The sequence below is a fragment of the Coniophora puteana genome, assembly GCF_000271625.1.
Source record: "Coniophora puteana RWD-64-598 SS2 unplaced genomic scaffold CONPUscaffold_5, whole genome shotgun sequence".
NCBI classification, from domain to species: domain Eukaryota; kingdom Fungi; phylum Basidiomycota; class Agaricomycetes; order Boletales; family Coniophoraceae; genus Coniophora; species Coniophora puteana.
The window spans coordinates 2231552-2244142 of record NW_006913057.1 but is presented as its reverse complement, the minus strand read 5'-3'; the positions used below and the strand labels follow the sequence as shown (position 1 = coordinate 2244142).

The window sequence follows — 12591 nt, the reverse complement described above, 5'->3', positions numbered from 1 at the left end:
GCTGCAGACGGTATTAGTCAAACGCACTCGACGAAGGAAGAAAATGTATCTTACCATTGTGGAAACTGCATAAGCAGTTTAAGCGAGCAACTGTGCTGCCAACCGCAAATTCTTCCAAGCAGATGACACCTATAATGCGGTCGTAAGGTGATGTCGTAGCAAGTGTCCTCTTCAGCTTACATTCGGTACCAATCATAGCGCTTTCCGCGGGCAACCTATAGACAAGGTATTTCGCAGTCTGTGGACTTGCTCCGGTACTTCCATCCAAGCAGTTTTTAACGTGTTTTTCCTGCTCAACAGCAGAGCCAAGCTCCGCAAGGCCTGTATTACACACTGGACATCTGCAGGAGGATCAACAACGGTAACAGAATGGGGCTATGAGCGACGTACTCTGCCAAGTCGCTCAGCTGAGAGCTAATTTCCCGTGAACGTGACCTCGGAACCATCAGCCTTCCTTCGTCAATGACAATACGTTCCATTGCGGAAATGGCTGAAGAGGTGAACCGCCCCGGTATGTTCGCGTTCACTTCGTCGAAGCAACTCTGGCAGACTCTGTGACTCGATGTCGAGGCAGTAGATTCAGGTATGGAAGGATCATGGACAACGTCTGAAGGGTCTAGCAGCGTCCTGTGAGACGAACAACGGTCACAGAAAATTCGGCCACATCTGCGACAGTGCTATCCGGGAGTTAGGAATGGTTCGGTGTCCAAGCCAAATTACTTACATGCTGTCATTGCGAACCTGGGTTAGCACTTAGTCAATCAAAAAGAACCAGGTACGTACCCGTCGGAGCAAAAAAGTAAAGCGGCGGTGACAATCTCTGCACTCTGCGACACTTTCATCGCGTTCCCATTGCGCGTGCAGTGAATGGGGTGTTGGTTGCGTCCATCGTGGCGTCATTACTTTTTGAGGTGCTTCGTGAGTCGGTACACGGAAGTCAGGAGACAAGGTCAGATGCAGCGTGAGATCGGTTGGTGCCCTCGAGACCCCAGGTCGAGACGTTACTTCCGTGGAAACTGAGTGCAAGGATGGTGCTCGGGCCGTGGGAGGCGGTGAGTACCCAGGGTAATGGAACTCCTCGTCCGACGAATCATTATCGTCTGCTTCATCGGGTTCGGAATCGGTTATTAACAAGCCTCGTGCGCCTGCGGAGAGCCTCCTTCGCTCAAGCTCCCTGCTATAAGCGTTAAGTAGCACTTCTGCTTGAGTCTTGCGCTCGGCATCATCATCAGCTGAGAAACGTTAGCAAAGGTCAAGACGCCCTTGGAAAACAGTACCTAGGATGCCTTGTCGTAGTTCAGACGTAGCACGCTCTAACTTCGCAATAGCACGTCTAACTTCGACGGCCGACATATTCTCTCCGGCTTCAGCTGTACGGGAATTTCCTACCAGATAGCGTGCCCGAGCAACATAATCTTGGGCTGAAGACATCATATTAGATGGCATTGCCCGCAACTCTTGACCATCGCCATCGCCATCGTCGTATTCACTTTGATGATCGTTTATATACGGAATTAGGGTGCCATCGGCAGCCAAATGATAGTAGGCGCCGTCCGGTTGCAAGAAAGGCATGGGAGAGACGTCCAACCTGCGGCGCAAGACGCGAACCCAACGTCTACGACGTACCCATGTTTGAGGGCTATTACCAGCAGACACTGACCTCCGCGGACTGCCTCTAGCCGATCCGTTGATCCCTGAAGCAATCAAGCTTGAACTAGAACCGTTCAAAAGTTGCTCAAGTTGGGGCGGCTGCTCTGCGGTCCAGCTGTCTTCAGGGGCATTAAACGAATGCGCGTACTGCCATCCGTCTTCTACATGGACACCAGGGTGTGATGTTTCAAGAGTCCAATCGGAGCTATGAAATGGCCCTTCAGTGATGCCGAACGAACAAACGGAGCAGACTCCCTTACAGCCAAAAATGGCTCCTCTCCGCCCCCTCCAGTGAGGGGTTGTCTTTCGGCTTCTGTTGTGGCAAAACCCAAGGCTCCTCCATTAACGGTAACTGAACATCACTCCGCCAGGTAGGTACAAGCTCCTGACCAGTCTCTTCGTCACGGTGGGGCAGCCTCAGCTCGAAAGGAGCTCTACGCCCCTGTCGACCTAGACCTGTTGTGGAAAACTTGGCTTTGCCTCCAGACACTGCCAGAGTCTTCAGTCTAGCATCCAAGCGCTGGTTTTCATACAACACCAGCGGTACAGTGGTGTGAACTGCTAGAACGTTGTAAGGTACCATTGAGCGACGCCATTGCTGGGTTTCTGCCTTTTGGAGGATCTTCACAACTTTTGTTAGCCCAGCTGACGCTTCAAAGACATGTTCTCAAGAATTTACCTCGCAGATCCAAACCTCAAATACTGCTGCAGCGGCATCGTAGGCAGTTTCACCCCAGTTGTTGCGGACGAGAGGATCTGCATTCTGCTTGGATAGAAGATAGCGAACCACAGGCAAGTGACCCTTCGAAGCCGCATTCACTGACAACGTCATCAACACGGCCCGATCGAAGAGTTTCTGGGCTTACTCAGAGGGGTCCAACCGCCTTTGCTACGCACATCAACACCTCGAGCACCATCGATTTCTGTGTTAGCCCCTCCACGCTCGAACAAGTATCTGACAACATCCAGATAGCCCTGCAATGATTTAGCAACTGGTTTAACATCGATGATGCGTAAGTGACCTTTGAGCATGCATTGTGTAAGGCCGTCCAGCCATCGGCATCGCGGGCGTGAACAGAGGCTCTATCAGGAAGAAGATAGGATATCACTGGGAGATGACCATTGAGAGCTGCTTTATGCAGAGCAGTCTTGAGAGTGATTCAGTACGGGGGTGTCGTGCAGCGGGGAAACAATTACGGACCTCTCCTTCCCGATCCTCAAGGTCTGGTATGGCACCACAATCCTCGACCACTTGAAGGATGGTTAGATGGCAAACACGTGTGAATATCGTGTCAACCTACGCCATTGAACAATCTGCAGATAACCGCGACTGGCTGCAGCGTGGAGAGCGGTCAGACCCGTGCGGGAAGACGCGTCGTTGGAAAGCGCGAAAGCTTCTATTTCTCCGTTCTTGAGAGCATTCCTGAAAAGCTTTTTGAGCAGAACAAGATCTCCTGATGAAGCTGCGGCATAGAGAGCCTCTAGCTGGGCTGGGGAAGGGTGTGGCTGAGTCTGCACTGCAGGGGGAGAAGGCGGGGAGGGCTGCGCGGGTTGGACGTGTTCGGTGGGCGCCTGCGGATCGGACTGAGACACCTCGGCGTTCACTGATCCGTCGTGTGCAGATCCCGGGTACACAAAATGCTCGTCTTCGTCATCGTTGTCTTGTGCAATGGGCTGCTCTGACTCTTGGGATGGATAGCGGAACTCGGTAGGGGAAGACGCGGTACTGGTGGTGGGAGAATCTGGAGCGGAGGACCTGGGTGGGGTGAGTGGGGAGAACACGGAAGATAAGAGAGCTGTGTGCGTACTCGTCGATCGTGCCGAGGTGGAGACTGACTTGCGGAGGGCTGACCATAGCCTCTCAGTCTACCAGCGACGGTTAACGCGCTTCCGAATTCAAGAATTCGAAAGTCTCGTCCCCACAGAGGTCCCTGCATGCGTCGTGGGAATGATATCGGCAGATGCCGTGATGCGTGATTAACGCAGTGCCGATAAGCAAGTCATAATAATATACTGTAGTAAACCGCATGAGACTGAGATAGCAATAAGGTGCGGTGGATGTCGATGGTCTCTCGCAGTTTGTTTTGACCCGACGGCGGTGGCGGAGGGCGCTCCTGTCCTGCGGCCGTGATAAACGGATTTAGCGTGACAATCCGCGACTCCCCCAGCATCTTGCATCAGAGGCATGGCAAACATCAGGAGCCTCTTTCCTCGGGCTATATAGCATGATTCCGTCATCGGCTTTTCGGTCACCCCTCACCTCGCTTTTCTTCAGGCCGTCCACCTCCTCCCGCAAATTCATGGCTACAGCGACTTCCTCTACCGCCCTCAACGGCCATTCCAAGCTCGATCGCTCCAACCTCATCCCCTTCTCCTCTCGCCTCAAGGAGGGCAGAGCGCTCGCTCAGGATGTCTGGTCCATCTACAAGTACGATCAGCCCATCCTTATTCCCGAAATCATCTCGACCTGATATCTCTCTAGTGCTGCCAACCTCCCCGCCGACTGCATTAACCTTGGACAAGGTTACATGAACTTCCCCCCGCCTCAGTGGGTCAAAGATGCCGCAGAGGAAGCCCTCGCGTCTACTATTGCCAACCATTACTCGCACCCCAAGGGCCGTATACGCCTCCGTGAGGCTATCAGGAACTTCTACAGCCCGTCCTTCAACCGGACTCTGGATGTCGAGTCAGAGATCATCGTGACCAGTGGTGCCAACGAAGGTGCGTCCACTTGGAGGGCCGTTTGCACTGATCAGCCGGACTGATTCACATGTTCAGGCCAGTATTCCGTCTTCGCTGCCTTCCTCGAGGCCGGCGACGAAGTCATCATGTTTGAGCCTTTCTTCGATCAGTATCTTCCTTCCGTGACCTTCAACGGTGGAAAACCCGTGTACGTTCCCCTTCATCCCGTCACGGACGGATCAGATCCCAGAAGCAACAACTGGAAGATTGATTTCGATGAACTTCGGTATGCTGTCCATTCGACACGTTTGTACAGGCATCTCACGCTGGCTGCAGGCGGGCGATTACTCCCAAAGCTAAGATGATCATTGTCAACACCCCCCATAACCCTGTGGGCAAGGTCTTCACTCGGGACGAATTGGAAAAAATCGCTGCTCTCGCCGAAGAGTTCAATCTTCTTGTGATGGCAGATGAGGTGGTAAGTTGAATGCCCTCGCCGTCATTGTTGCTATGACGAGCCTTATCTTTGGTTAGTACGACTGTCTCGTGTTTGACGACAAGGAGCATGTCCGGATAGCAACTCTTCCCGGCATGTGGGACCGTACCGTCACAGTTTTGTCTGCAGGAAGTGAGAATCATCATCCTGGTCCTAGTTTCATTAGCTCAATATCATTGCAGAGGCATTCGCTGCTACGGGCTGGCGTGTTGGTTGGCTCATTGCCCCGGAATCCATCATCAAGCCCACTTTAGCTGCCTGCACCCGGATCGTCTTCTGCACCAACTCTCCGCTCCAAGAAGCGGCGGCGGCTGGGCTTGAGCAGGCTACGGAACGTGGCTTTTTTAAGCAACAACTCAAGGAGTACCAGGACAGGCGTGATGTCCTGTTGGACGCATTCACCAATCTTGGCTTGAAGTACAGTCACCCAGAAGGCAGCTACTTCGTCCTTGTTGTACGTTTATGCCTTTCAAAGCAGATATCAACTCAGCTCACATTCGTCAAGGACATATCGAAAGTCGATATCCCCGATGACTTTCCCTTCCCTGAGTCCGTCCAAGGCCGGGGCAGAGACTTCAAGTAAGTTCTCCATGCCATTGCCTACACATACATCTTATAATGTTTTGCAGAGCGTGCTGGTTCATTGCCATGGAGCTCGGCGTGTCCTCTATCCCAGTCAGCGAGGTCAGTAACAGATTCACGTCGACGTGAGCGCTAACTCATCTATCACCAGTTTTACTGCCAGGAGCACTGTAGCATTGGCGAGAGTTTTGCTCGGTTTGCCTTCTGTAAAGACATCGATACTCTCAGGCATGCCAGCGAGCGTTTGCAGGGGCTTTCGAAGTATATCAAGTAAATGTAAAGCACTGCTAATGTTTTGATTTGTTCACTTTGTATATTGAGGGCATAAGTGCCCATGCGTCAATATGTTTCACATAGACTACATTATTGATCCAATTTATCCACTATTCGAGACAGCAGTTCGTCTGGGATGTTCCGAGGCATGTCGTAAAAGGTTGGATTGCTTATAATGCGTCGTGCGAGGTACGTGTGCGAAAGGACATCGACCTTGTCCTGCTTGCTGCAATGTTTTAGGGAACCAGAGAGCATCCTCAACTCGGATGATTCAAGCAATTGTGATTCGAGTGGTAAGCCGACATTCAAGAAACGCGTGAACGTGTCGCGGTCCTCAGCGGAGCAGAACAGGTGGAAGAACCCTGTGCCAGACTGTTGGATGGCCTTGCTCTGCATCTGCGCAAGCGTGACCAGGTCATAGTCGCGAAGCTGACGTTCCGAACCTTGGTCGTCGAAGTGAATGTATTGTGTGCCCATCACCACAACTGTCGTGGCGCGCACAGGCAGCTGCCAGCACCACTCATGGTGGACGACCAACACACGAACTATGCCTTCTGCATAGAGCTCAAGCATGATCCGCCGGTCGTTTTTGAGAATACCACTGTGGATGATGCCAACGCCTCGAGAAACGAAGTCAACGAGTGACCCATCCCGAAGGCGAGCTAGATGGTCTTCGAGAAAATGCGGTGATACGGAGTCTGGAAGGAAGGCCGTCTCCACAAAGAGGTTGATGGTACATTGGGCAATCAGGTCTTGCGCTGATGATCGACAATGACCTTTAGAGGGCACGAAGACGATAGCGGGTGTGGAGCCTTGTATCGCAGCAAACACCGGCTTCACCATGGTCTTGAACAACGCCCCCGAATAGGGTATGGAAGATGTATGGGTCGTAGTTTTTAGCTCTTGTTCACGGTCGTTTGCCCGGAAACTGTGTAGTCCCAAGGGATCGACACCTAACCAGGCGGCCACGTCTGAGGGGTCGCTAAGAGACCTTGAGAATCCGACAAACCTAGTAGGAGAGGAGCGTAGACAGTTGCGCAAGAGGGATACAGCCAGCTCGTATGATGAATCCAGCTGATCCAGATCTTCACAAAGTACAAGGGTTGGCGGATGGGAGATCTCGTGAATTACAGCCATCACATTCTCTAGGACAGCGGTTGCAAGCGCAACGCGTATGACCTTGGACTTTGGTGCTTCAAAGAGAGCGTGCCCTTGTGGCTGCTCCACATTTATATCCGCAGCCTTCGCTATGCTGTACAACCCTGAGATAGAGTCTGCAGTAGTACTCTTCTTAGGGGATACAAGCAGGACCCATGACTTCGGTGCTGAGTGCATTAGAGTGGTGCTAGACTGCGTAAGCCGTACGTTTGATTTCAGTATATGAGATACTTACCACATCAACAGATTACCCATGAAGGACTTGCCACAGGTTGAAGGACCAGCGACCAGCGCATTCATCTGTGTGTGCATTAAACTCCAGAAAACCTGTGTCTGAATAGCATTGAATTCCCGTATATTCCGAGAAACCATGGTTTTAGATAACTTCTCCTCGATGATTGAGGGAGTCAGGAATGGCAAATTGAGGCGAGGAGTGTAAACCTGAGATTCAGTTGGTAGATGGATACAACTCAAGTCGACAGAGGATTCATCTTCCGAGCTTAACCAGCGGTCCGAGAATATACGTAAAGTAACAAAGGAGTCAACAGTACTTTCGGGGGCCGGGATGATGAAATTGACACGTTGGGCACGAGTATTTTCTCTAAACGTGAGGTATGTTGATTGTAGAATGTGAGTACCGCTGCTGTCCTCAACCCATAGCCAGAAAGGCTCTATAGGATTGTGCAAACGAGGGGTCCACTCAAACGAGCGTGTGACGGCCACAACAAGTCGGAGAACGTCGGAGCTGATGGGCCGGACAAGACAGGACATCTGCAGAGAAGGGAATTGCTTAGCTGCGTTCAAAAGGGCTTCACCGTGGCGCTCGTTGAGCCTGACAAGCTCTCCTAATTCCGCGGCGGACATAAGCGCGAGCTCGGTAGGATAACGCTCCTCCTTGTCATATCGCTCGAGATTGTATAAGATATCGGCCTTGAGATCGAACTGTCTTAGAGGATGCTCGTATGGCCACATTTGCTTTTCGAAAGCCTTACAGAGCCCTATGAGGACCGCTGCTACGTTGGCCCATTTCGCGCTAAGGGCTAGCTCCAGCAGAGCCCTGCAAATACGACCGCCGTTCTGAGCTACGAAAGCCATGTCTGAGATCAAGGCGAAATCCTCGATTTGCAGCCTTGAGATGAAGCTTTGTAGTAAAATGTTCACTTTTGCGTCCTTGGTATTGACACCGTCGCCCTGGACATTCGCTTTCGAGTCTTTGGTGTGGACATTTTCGCCCCGGATGTGCACCCTCGCGTCTCTGGTATCCTTGGTAGACTGATCAAAGAGTTACTCTTACGTGAAACGAAAGAGAATAAGGGTCCTACTTCAACGTCACATGGAACAATGTCTTGCAGACGCTTCAGCTCTTTACCTTCGGATTCTCTGAGCTGGATTTGTTCAAACTTGTATACGGGGGAAGACCATCACGTTAGGTCGCCAACGGATTGGATAATAGCGCTAACCTCCGAACACTTGCTGAGGAGACCGAAAACATCCGCCTCAGTCATGGCGGACTTGAACTTGTCTTTTTCCGCAAGCATCTCCATTGTAGCGCATTTGATGTAATATTTTGCGGCTATGCGACCACGATCTAAGATCACGTAGTCGTGGCCGTTAGCAATGTGGATCATTCCTGCAGCTTGGAGCCTTTTAGCGTGAACTTCGACGAGATGCAGTCGCCTCTTTCCAAGGTCAGGATCCTCAGCTGGCTCTTCCCAGCCCATCCCTTGTCAGGAAGAGAACAGGTGAGACCAGTACAAACGCCCTCAAACGCATCAGCCATCCCTTACCGTACTGCAGAGGATTCTTCTTCATACGGACAAGCATATAAGTATATCCTAGCCAACGTACTGCCTCGTCCGCATTGGCCACGGTACCCAAAGAAATCTCGGCGTTCAAAGAGTCGGTCATACCTGATGTGAACCTAAAGCCGCCTTGATTTAGCATCGAAGTGAGTGAGTTTAAGAATATCGCACTGAGATTCAATGGGATGCTGAGAGGTGACAGCCTGGACGTAATAGTCCAGCTTGTCAATTGTTGTGCAAATATAGCCCTCCCCACTTGTCTCGAGGCCCGGCCGACCAGCGCGACCAAAGACCTGCAGAACGTCAAGGACTGATAGGTCTGAAAACGATCCCTTGGAGCTGTCGTAAATCTGAGTTCCTTTGATGACAACTGCGAAGAACATGTTTAGCATCAATATCTCCTTTATTCTCATACAAGGGGAAGCTCACCAGCGTGCGCGGGGAGGTTAACACCCCAGGCAAGAGTAGCAGTGCAGCACAGGACCTGTGCCATTATTAGAGAAGCGCGGAGTAGTAAGTGTTAGCAATGAATACCTTGATGGCACGGGCTTCAAACATACGCTCCATCAAATTTCGATCCGAGCGAAGCATACCTGCATGGTGTATACCAAAACCGTGGTCAAACAGCTGTTTCATTTCCTTGTTACGTGATTCTCCGATGCTCCTTCTGAACAGTGCCCACTGAGGATGGTCCTCACAGCTATATAGGTCAAGTTTATCATCAATAGTAGCTGTCTCCTTCATGTCCGTTGCGGTTTTTACGGTGTCTTTTCGAGAATGGACAAAAACCATCACTTGGTGTCCTTGCTCAACGAGTTCCGAAACTTTCAGATAGGCAGCCCGATCCAAGTTCTTGCGGGATTGAGGACTTCCCGGTTTACCTGGCACCCCGAGGAAATGTTGCTCCAAGGGAACAGGCCGGAATGAAGAATCAAAGAAGAAGAGACCTGATTGCGGACGAACGCTAACACACTATCAGCTGGGGTTTTTTGCCTCTGCATTGCCATGCCATCGTACCAAAGGAAATCGGAGACATCGCGATAGTTGGGTAGTGTGGCGCTAAGACCAACGATACGGATCACGGATTGTGTGGACTCTACCTATAAAAGACATGCTTTCAGGCTGCGGTAGATTATAGTCATTAATTGGCGCACCTGTCTCAAGGTCCGAGCGACAATGGTTTCAATCACTGCACCTCGTTCATCGTTCAGAAGGTGAACTTCGTCGATAATTAGGAGTTTCAGTTTCTAGATGGGTGGTTATTAACACCTCCGTGGATAGAGGGGGCTACGCACGGATGCAAGTTCACCTTCGCCTGTCGGTTTTCGAGTGACAACGTCCCATTTCTCTGGTGTAGTCACGATAATTTGTGTTTCGGAAATTTCTTTCCTTGTTAGTTGCATATCGCCTAAAAAAGATGAGAACACTGGGCTGATTACACCAGACGCCACGAACCAGTAAGCTCTCGCACTTGGATCCCCAACCACTGAAGGCGTTTGCCAAGCTTGCGAACTATTTCAGAGGCGAGTGCCTTCATAGGCGCACTACAATGAAGCACTCGATTAGCACCTCTGCGTTCTATCTGAGATCTCCTAAACTTAGACCTTACACATATATTATCTTAAAGCTATTTTTGTCGATTGAGGGAGCAATCCGCGATCCGTGGTGTGCGATGGTCCGGTTCTGACTCAGAACACGGAGAACGGTCAACATAGCTACATCTGTTTTTCCCTAGAAGCGCATCATCATGAGCAGACTTTCCATGCCAGAAGAAGAGGGGGGCGCACTGCTCCGGTCGGGGCTTCAGAGGGGAATCAATATATTTACACAGTATCCTGAACAAACCACCTACCACAGACGAGCATATTCTCATTGGAGCCGTAGGCTGTCGGGAAAACTATCGACTGCATGCGGTTGAGACTTGTATAACCCTGTCCAAGCGTTAGGTTTCGAGCGGTGTGATTTCATGTTGCCATACCGGGAAAGATCCTTTGGCCAATTCGTCCAGCTCAGAGATCAAAACCGACCTTTCGGCTGTGCGTGGCGGGATAGGTCTGGCAGCGGGCAAGATAACTTCCACGTAATCCTTCCCCAATGTAAGCAAGACAGCAGATAATCTATCTGTGGGCCGCAGTAGAACACCGCAACTTACTTCGTTTTGGATCCTCGTCGTTCCCTGGAGTTGTGCATATTTTGTCCCGAATTGGGATAGTAGCTTTCCTCCAGACGTTGACGAAGTATAAATATGGGGCAGGTCTTCTGGCGCAGCTTGCTGCAGGAACAATGCTTTTAAGTGGGGGAATATCGTAAACACGATATACTGACTGCAACACCAGTATACAGCGGACGTGTAGCATTCTGCCTTAACGTGTCCTCGATTCGTCGACGTGCATCCGCGTGTGATAGGCTAACGTCTACCGGATCATCAGAGGAACCCACTGTAACATGGTGGGGCCTAATACCCGAACCATTTACATGACCTTGGGCAAGGTATCTGCTCAGCTGGAGCATCGTCCAATGGTGAGGCTCAGCAAGCAGTGACTAGGTTGACATACCTCGTCTGTGAGAGAAACGCGCTTGTTCATTAGCTTTTCCACTATATCGACATGCTCGAAACCAATGATATCAACGAGTTCATTGGACACTGTATCATCAGACTTGGGTGACGCTAATGCCTCGAGAATATTAGGCAGAAGAGGTCCAAGTTTGTGTTTGCTGAGGAGACTGTCTAGGGCACCTGTTGAAGCGACCGACCTTGCACACTGGGTCAAGAAAGTAAGGATCTCTAAGCCTTTGAAACATACCCCTGAAATGCGTCGAGGACGGAAAGGTGATTGACTTCGTCGGCGAGTGGGTTGGTATCTACCAAAGGTCCTGAATACGTTCTCAGCCTCTACCAGTGGCCAAACGTGAGATAATAAATGTACAGACCGGAGGAGCCACCTGTGGCTTGCCTTCATACGCCCCATTGAGACTCGTCAAGGTACAGAAACTAATTCACCAACCGGGTCCATTCATCGCGAAGAAACTTGGAATCGCGGGATCCTGGCCGATCATCGTTGGATTCGGAAGTTAACAATTGGAGATGTTTTGTGAACGACGACATTGCTGATGAACTACAAACAATTTAGTTTCGCATTTCTCCCGGCTGTCACTGGCCAGGCAAAGTTCCAGCGCCAAGTCAAGCATTGTCAGAACGCGGGTCCGACGCGAACGTGATGTGACATTATTAAGTAATGATTTGTGACATCTGGCTATGCCATGTGGCAAACGGCTTGAGACCCACAGTGATAAGTACCGAAGTCCTGATCTGCGCTAGCCGAAGTGCACATAGAGGGATCGGAAGAGATCGGAAGCTCTAAGACTCGCCGCCCTTCCGACTCTGCAGTATTAGTACTTGTCTGCATAACTCAGTTGAGGTTGAACGTTGACAACGTTGAAGTTCGACAAAGTGTAGTTTCTAAGGTTTTCAATAGCCGACTCCTGTTTAGGAGGCCATACTTGCTACACTTCTCCGGCCACAGCGGCATAAGCTTCAGCTGGCTCGTCAAATCCGAGTCGCACAGTTTCTTGGCTTGACGAGCGGCTTGTCAATGCCTAGAGTAGGAGAGTAGGACCCCATCAACAAAGTTTACCCCGTTAAACACGTTAGTCAGTAACAAGTCAAGTGTCAGATTATGACATCACCTGAAAAGCTGTTTATGTCAAGTCGCTTGCAACCTTGGGAAACACCTTCTTTCTCTCATTCGGCAGTTTCTAGCACCTCCAATCACTAGCCAGTCACTACAGTACAGTTTAAGGAGGAGAGGATCAGAATCTGCTCGTTGAAAGTTCCTGAATCGAGGCCAATTACATCCCACGATCGTATATCTACGCCCTGCCAGATAAGGCCAGATAAGGCCTCGACGCCGGCGGTACTGTACCTAGACGGAGGTAAATGGGCCCCTC

General features: G+C 50.8%; 3 protein-coding genes across 3 annotated transcripts; 1 reads left to right on the top strand and 2 right to left on the bottom strand.

The window, feature by feature from the left end:
• Positions 1-13: 13 nt before the first annotated feature.
• CONPUDRAFT_72656 (uncharacterized protein) lies at positions 14-3505 on the bottom strand (the record flags this gene model as incomplete). Its single annotated transcript, XM_007769321.1, has 13 exons — positions 14-129; positions 181-341; positions 391-627; positions 725-741; positions 784-1232; positions 1278-1615; positions 1661-1855; positions 1911-2272; positions 2330-2469; positions 2517-2625; positions 2852-2901; positions 2952-3406; positions 3459-3505. 13 exons carry the CDS (start codon positions 3503-3505, stop codon positions 14-16), a joined length of 2676 nt encoding a protein of 891 aa, XP_007767511.1.
• A 445-nt stretch (positions 3506-3950) lies between these two features.
• On the top strand, positions 3951-5684 carry CONPUDRAFT_89836 (PLP-dependent transferase; the record flags this gene model as incomplete). The annotated part of the gene is made up of 9 exons (XM_007769893.1): positions 3951-4078; positions 4133-4371; positions 4429-4618; positions 4669-4810; positions 4867-4960; positions 5011-5282; positions 5334-5407; positions 5458-5512; positions 5562-5684. The coding sequence occupies 9 exons, from the start codon at positions 3951-3953 to the stop codon at positions 5682-5684; spliced, it is 1317 nt and encodes a 438-aa protein (XP_007768083.1).
• An 89-nt stretch (positions 5685-5773) lies between these two features.
• CONPUDRAFT_54354 (Sec63-domain-containing protein) lies at positions 5774-11603 on the bottom strand (the record flags this gene model as incomplete). The annotated part of the gene is made up of 20 exons (XM_007769193.1): positions 5774-7028; positions 7080-8032; positions 8164-8241; positions 8302-8363; positions 8427-8564; positions 8629-8762; positions 8815-9013; positions 9073-9127; positions 9178-9607; positions 9661-9743; positions 9798-9890; positions 9939-10051; positions 10099-10187; positions 10253-10374; positions 10431-10444; positions 10496-10574; positions 10622-10729; positions 10796-10911; positions 10956-11123; positions 11195-11603. The coding sequence occupies 20 exons, from the start codon at positions 11601-11603 to the stop codon at positions 5774-5776; spliced, it is 4698 nt and encodes a 1565-aa protein (XP_007767383.1).
• Between the last annotated feature and the right edge of the window lie 988 nt (positions 11604-12591).